At 44.5% G+C, this 6,748-nt stretch overlaps 1 protein-coding gene across 1 annotated transcript; it reads left to right on the forward strand.

The window, feature by feature from the left end:
* Positions 1-994: 994 nt before the first annotated feature.
* LOC125529967 (MD-2-related lipid-recognition protein ROSY1-like) lies at positions 995-4,035 on the forward strand. Its single transcript, XM_048694388.1, has 4 exons — positions 995-1,210; positions 1,333-1,434; positions 3,429-3,586; positions 3,754-4,035. Exons 1-4 carry the CDS (start codon positions 1,117-1,119, stop codon positions 3,859-3,861), a joined length of 462 nt encoding a protein of 153 aa, XP_048550345.1. The 5' UTR covers positions 995-1,116; the 3' UTR covers positions 3,862-4,035.
* Positions 4,036-6,748: the final 2,713 nt, after the last annotated feature.

Below are 6,748 nucleotides of genomic sequence, written 5' to 3' on the forward strand. Positions count from 1 at the left end.
GTCTTCTGTTTCTGCTCCTGCTGGATCTGTTTCCCTAAACTGTTCTAGCTCTGCTTCTTCTTCCGACGAGTAGATCCTCGTGTCTTCTTGCTCCTTTTTGCCACTTGTTGAAAAAAGGAGAAGTTGTACATCGATAGGCTAGATGTGCGGGTCATTTGCCAGGGTTGGTTTCATAGCAATGACAATTAAGACTTTGATTGTTAACTACTACTACCTCCTTCTATCTATATAGGGATTAATGTGTTTTTAGGACCGCCTTTGACTATTGACAAGATTAATAGTACATGACATGCACAATGTGAAAATTATATCATTGAAAACTTCTTTCACACGCGAATTTAACGGTGTGCTTTGTGTAAGTTGCATGTCATATATTATTGCTTTAGTATTTGATCAAAGTTAGCCTCGAAAACCGCATTAGGCCCTATATAGATGGAAGGAGGGAGTATAAGAGCATGGTTAATAGTATAGCCAGCTGCTGGCTATAAGCCAGTGCCATGTCATTTACAGCCCATCTTATAGTCAACATGTATAATAGTAGATCAAAAGAGTGTACTACTTTTTTATTATGTGGCCCACCTTTCATTCTTACAAAATGTCTAGGAGCACGTACTAGAGCTGGCTCTTTACGAAGAGCCCGTTTACCTTCTCTCTCCTCTTCTCTTTCCTCCAACTAAGCAGAAATATACTAGTTTATTTTTTATAGCCCGCTAACTCATCTCTATTATACTTGCTCTAACAAGTGATGCAAAGGTGACTAACAAGTGATGCAAAGGTGACGTGCCTGATCCGGTCGAGCTTGACCAGATGTATGATGATCATCTTGCAATAAAAAGTACTCTATGAATAAAAAGTTTCGCCAAGGAACCATCCGTGCTACAACTGCTTCGATAATCACAATCCTCCTCGGAATTAACTAAGACTGTCAATATTCTGGCTCCACGCGTCAGTGTCGCCAGCCGACCAATCTTACAAAGCCAAAACGAACACGCGAGAAGAAGGAAAACTGACACGAACTCTCTTTATCCCCTCTCGACTTATTTTATAAAACCAGGCCAGGAAAACCTCTCGCCTCACAAACAAGTCCCCCAACTCTCCAAGTCCAACCCCACGACCATGGCGACCAAGCAGAGCCTCCTCGCCGCCGCAGCCGTCTGTCTCCTCCTCCTCCTCCCGGCAGCCTACGCCGTCACCGATGTCGAGTACTGCAGTAAGTAGCAGCCCAGGAGTTCTGCCCCCGAAAATCTCGTCTTTTACAGCCACTTGGGGTTCCCGGAGGTGGAGATTTCGTGTGGATTTGCTAACTTCTGTTGTTGCTGCTGTGGTTTGCAGATAAGGGCAAAAACTACCCGGTGAAGGTGAGCGGCGTGGAGATCGTGCCTGATCCGGTCGAGCGCGGCGTGCCGGCCACCTTCAAGATCTCCGCTACAACAGGTAAACCTCTCTCTGGGCGTAATTTATGTATGCTTTTATTTCCTTGCGTGTTTGCCTACTTTGTTCTGCCATGTATCTGGTCCACTAGTTAGGGCTCTGGAAGAAATTACCAATCGGGAGTTAAGCTTTGTAGTATATCTGAACTTAAATGTTATGGGCTAACTTTGTGTGCGGTTATTGGGACATAGTTTCTTCTCTAAAATAAATAAATAAAATTATTTCGCTTGCTTTGTGTATATTTAAGATTGGGTTTTTCCTGCTTTGCTTTCTAGCCTTGTGGCTGTGAAGTTGTGATCGGTGAAGTCTCTAGCTATGAATAAATAAATAAAATTATTTAGCTTGCTTTGTGTTTATTTAAGATTGGGATTTTTCTGCTTTGCTTTCTTGCATTGTGGCTGTGAAATTGTGATGGGTGAAGTCTCTTGCTATGAGCTTTAGCAAATGGGTGCTTTGCTTTGTGTGACTTATATGATCCATTGCTGTTAAGAGGCTGTATTTCAGAAAATTACTACTCCCTCCGATCCATATTAATTGTCGCTGATTTAGTACAAAGTTTGGAGGGAATACTTCTTTGAAAATCTGTGAAGTTCTTCAGTCGGTGCCACCATTTGTAGTTTATGCGCGACAGCAGTCTGTAGAATTATAGCCCCTTAGCTGGCGATAATCTCTTAAAACTTCGTCTGAGAAACTATTTTCCCATGTACAGAACCAAAGAGTCCTTGACATGAATATTTTTCAAGGATGGAAGATTTCTTATAATGAGTAGTTGGCTCTAGATATATAACCCTTAGCTGGCGATAATCTCTTAAAACTTAGTCTGAGAAACTATTTTCCCATATACAGAACCAAGAGTCCTTGGCATGAATATTTTTCAAGGATGGAAGATTTCTTATAATGATTAGTTGGCTCTAGATATATAACCCTTAGCTAGCGATAATCTCTTAAAACTTCGTCTGAGAAACTATTTGCCCATGTACAGAACCAAGAGTCCTTGGCATGAATATTTCTCAAGGATGGAAGATTTCTTAATATGAGTAGTTGGCTCTAGATATATAATTCATTGGAAAAGGCATGGCAGTTGGCTCTTGCCTATTAGTACTGCAGATAATATAACTATATGTACACATTATCTGTCTTTTATTCCGTTTTTACTACACATTGTATGGCTATATATTGATCCATTAAGTCTTTTATTCCCTTTTTACTGGTTCTCGCAGAAGTTATTGAGTCTCTGTACTTTGCTGAGTCCTGTAATGTGCTGGCCAGCATACAAAATGGTCATTTATCGCTGTACCAGAATAGTGCAAACTTAAGAGCAGCTTAATCTTACCTTTACTGCAAAAGGTAAATTGCAGCTTTGAGTTGTGCAGCAAGAACGTTGCTACTGGTTCTACTAGTCAATTGATTCTGGCAAGCATTGGCTAATAGTCTGTTTAATTGAGTTATGTTCGTGTTGCCTGCCTTAGCATTCACATGTGGAAAGTGACTGATTGAGTTCAGCATATGGCGACTGAGATCATCTAGTGATCATCCTTTTGCGACACCAAATCAGAATTCCATCTCATGCATTGTGAGGGTCTGTATGTGATGCAAGGAATATTTGGTCATGCCATTCAAACATTGAGAATCATGTTCTGATTCATGCCAACTTTCCCTACTTCAAATGGGATTCTTAACGTGTTTTGTAAGTGGCCAGTCGTATGTGCTTCTTACTCCATAGATCTCTAATTTGCCTGTTGGATGGAACCTTTAGGAACTCCCCAATCCTGATAATCATTGCCTTTACTTTGAACTGCAAAAACATCTTACATTTAGTTACAGAGGGTGTATATGTTTACCATATGAGCTATGAATGGTTCTCTACTCTCCAGTTAAAATCGTAAGGTTATGGTGCTTATCTTATCATGAGTCAAATTGACAGCACATGTTTTGTTTATTGTCCTTCCCCATGTAGAATTATTGTTTTTAATGTCTTTCCATGTCCTTGTGTGCAGATAAAAACATCACCGAGGGGAAGCTGGTTATTGATGTTAAATATTGGATCTTCAATGTTTACTCTGAAACGGATGACATCTGTACGAAGACCCAATGCCCGGCAACTTCTGATTTTGAGCTATCTCACTCGCAAACCTTACCATCAATCACTCCACCAGTAAGATTTCGTTCAGCACATTTACTTCTGTTTCTGAATTATGATGTGCATATTTTCTCATTACTGGGCATTTGAGCCCAGGGCATGACAGATGTTCATCGAATTGTTTGTATCAGTTGTCCTCCGATTTTTTTTGACCAACACGCGGTCATTTTGCTCTGTGGCAGGGTTCTTACACCATTCAGATGAAGATGCTCGGAAAGCACGATGAGGAATTGAGCTGCATCTCCTTCGGGTTCAACATTGGCTTCCTTGCGCCGGTTGCCTTGAGTTGAAGACATGCACGGGTTGCATGCGGAACTACACACTTGTGGATTGTAACTCTAGTTATCCTAGTATATGTTTTCTGTGTAACACTCGTCGGTGCCGCAACACTTTGTGTTCGACTAAGAAGTTTTTATCAAGAGTTGAACATCACAATAAAAATGAAAATCTGGTGTAATGAGACATGGAACCGTGTTAGTTTCTGAGAACATCAGCTCTGGGCGCTCAGAGAAAATTCTGTATTAGTTACTAGTAGTACATTTTATGTTGTCTTCTTCAAGAATTATGTCGGTTGTTGCAGTACCAGGCGACTGAACACTCAGATTGTTTAAGTTTGCATGTGGCGACGGGCAAGAGCGTTGAAAAATTTATGTCCCAGTACAACATGGGTTGGGGTGGTTGTTTGGAGAGAGGGGGCTTATTTTGTTAGAGATGCATTCAGTATGTAATATAATCCTTAAGGGTGTGTCTAGGACTTCTACCTGATGTCCACTATGTTTGTGCTTTTTTTTTTGCTGCGTTATTTATTGGAGCTTAGATGTGGGGAGAATATACTTAGATGATACGGTGATACAGACTTTCGGGAACCGTCGGATCTCAGATCCAGGGGTTGCTAGGAGCTCACAAACTTTTTACAAAAAAGCCCCTCTAGAGTCAGCAAATTACGAATCGATCTTAGAGCAATGAGGCTATCCACGTTAGCGTTTTTTTTTGTTTGGAGAAACTGTGCGTCGTTGCGAACGCATCCCACACCCTCGTCTCTTATCCATCCCGCTCCACCCCTCTCTCTTCCTCTCCCTCTTCCTCCCCTACCACTCATGGTGTCGTTGCCGGTGACGAGGCCAGGCGGCCATGGATCCGGGAACAAGAGCAGCGCGCCCCTGCCGTAGCTGCCCCGTGTCGTGCCACACATGGAGTTGCTCCGCCCGCATTGGCTGTGGGTTCGCACACGAACACGTCACTGTGTACCTCCAATGCCGAGGGTGATACACCGCAGCTCACATCGAAGGAGACCCGTCCGAAAGCGCGGTATGCAAGCAATCCGGCGGGCGTTTTTGAAAACCTGAAACCCCACACGCCCGGGAGGGACCCTGTCAGGGCACGCGGCGGCTATGGGTTTCCCTAGGTCAACCTGATCGCCCCTAGGGCCTCAAGGTTCGCCGCCCTGCAACTAGAAGAACGAACGAAGAATGAGAAAGAAGATATGAGGGAGAAGATAGAAGTAAAGGTAAAAGTAGTAGATTGATTTGTTCAGTTGTGTGTTGTTCAATCGGCCGTCACCCCTTACATATATATGAGGCGGCTGGACTTGCCGTACAAGAAAATGACTCAAATCACGTCCAAATCATCAAAAGTTACCCTAACTCGGACTATAAAGTTACCCCAACTCGGACTATGAGGGTCGGAACTTCCGGGATCAAATTATATCAAGTAGCCCTTTTTTATTGAATCTACAGGTCTCATACGACTTCGGATCACGATGGTTTCAAAAGCAAAGTTGTAGATCTTGCAATGAAGGAAAACTCTTTAGTTGATCACTTTTTCATCCGAGGTCATCTTGAGGTTGAATTCGGGCCCGCAAATTTGCAAATAATATTAAAACTCCAGTTTTCGGGGCGCACCGCGTGCAAACTTTCGGTTTAGCCCGAAACCTCCCCGGAAGTTGCCCGGAACTTACAGGGCAGACTTTTGCAGCACACTGTTTTGGCTCTAACTTTTGCATATGAACTCCAATTTAGACGTTTTTTATATCCAAATCGACTGTTTTGACGAGACGAACACAATTCATGTAGAAAGTTTTTCTCATATGAGGCAATCTTGGGGGTGTAATCAGCCAAATAGTGTTCTGAATACAAAATCTCAGTACTTCGAACACAACTTCGACCTTAGAGATGAGACCGGATGGCTATGGCCAAAATATTAAATTTCCTTCTTTTGACGATACGAAACTTTCTCACTTTGAGCACTTTTCCATTTGAGGCCTTCTTAATTATGTTTTCGACCATGCCAAAATCTGGTGTCAACACCGCGTGAGCAGGAGCACCAGGGGCCGCCCCCGGCCGCGCATAGATGGGCACCTCGCGTCGCGGCTTCCCCGTCGCGCTGCGCGTGAAGGTGCTCCATCGGCCCGCATCGGCAACGCAAGCAGGAGCGCCAGGGGCCACCCCGACAGTTCGGTCCTCCTACGAACCATACTGCCGTGCGTGGGGTACTACGGCCATACGTGGCCAACTCATGACTCGCGGTATTCTGCCATCAGCTACACTGCATGAATACAAGCTCTCTAGCGTGCTAAGTTCTTAATCTCTCCAACGAGAGCGCGGTGCTGTGATCTATCTGCCGTTGGTGCTGTGAGCATCGCCACCGCCTCCGCGTTATCTAACTCCACAATGATAGGCATCGTGGTCCTATGTAGAGCAAGGTCCAGGCCTTCTCTACAAGCTAAGAACTCCGCCTCCGGCGTGCTATCACATGTGCGGTTTTCTTTGCATGCGTTGAAGACGATATCCCCTCTGTCATCTCGAAGGATCATACCTCCGCCTGCTGCTCCCGTGGCTGCAATGAAACTGCCATCGGTGTTAAGCTTGGTCGCGCCCGTGCTAGGGGGAGTCCAGCATGCCCACACCCTATCCCTCTTGCTGGGTTCCGCACGCTGTGGGGTGGCACAGACAACCATCTTCCCCTTCTCCATGTTGGCCGCCGGGTATTGCTAAATATATAGGAGGGAATTGGTGTACACATGTAAGAACCGGTGAGAGGCCTCAACCGGGGGCGGTGGTTTGTTATGGGTAATCTCATTACGAACATGCCACACTCACCGCATGATCATGAGTACCACCAGTCTCGCCGTCTCATCTAGGGGTTCCAATAGTGCAAAAAGCCACTTTGGCCCCGTGT

This window comes from Triticum urartu, unplaced genomic scaffold (assembly GCF_003073215.2).
Source record: "Triticum urartu cultivar G1812 unplaced genomic scaffold, Tu2.1 TuUngrouped_contig_5981, whole genome shotgun sequence".
NCBI lineage: Eukaryota > Viridiplantae > Streptophyta > Magnoliopsida > Poales > Poaceae > Triticum > Triticum urartu.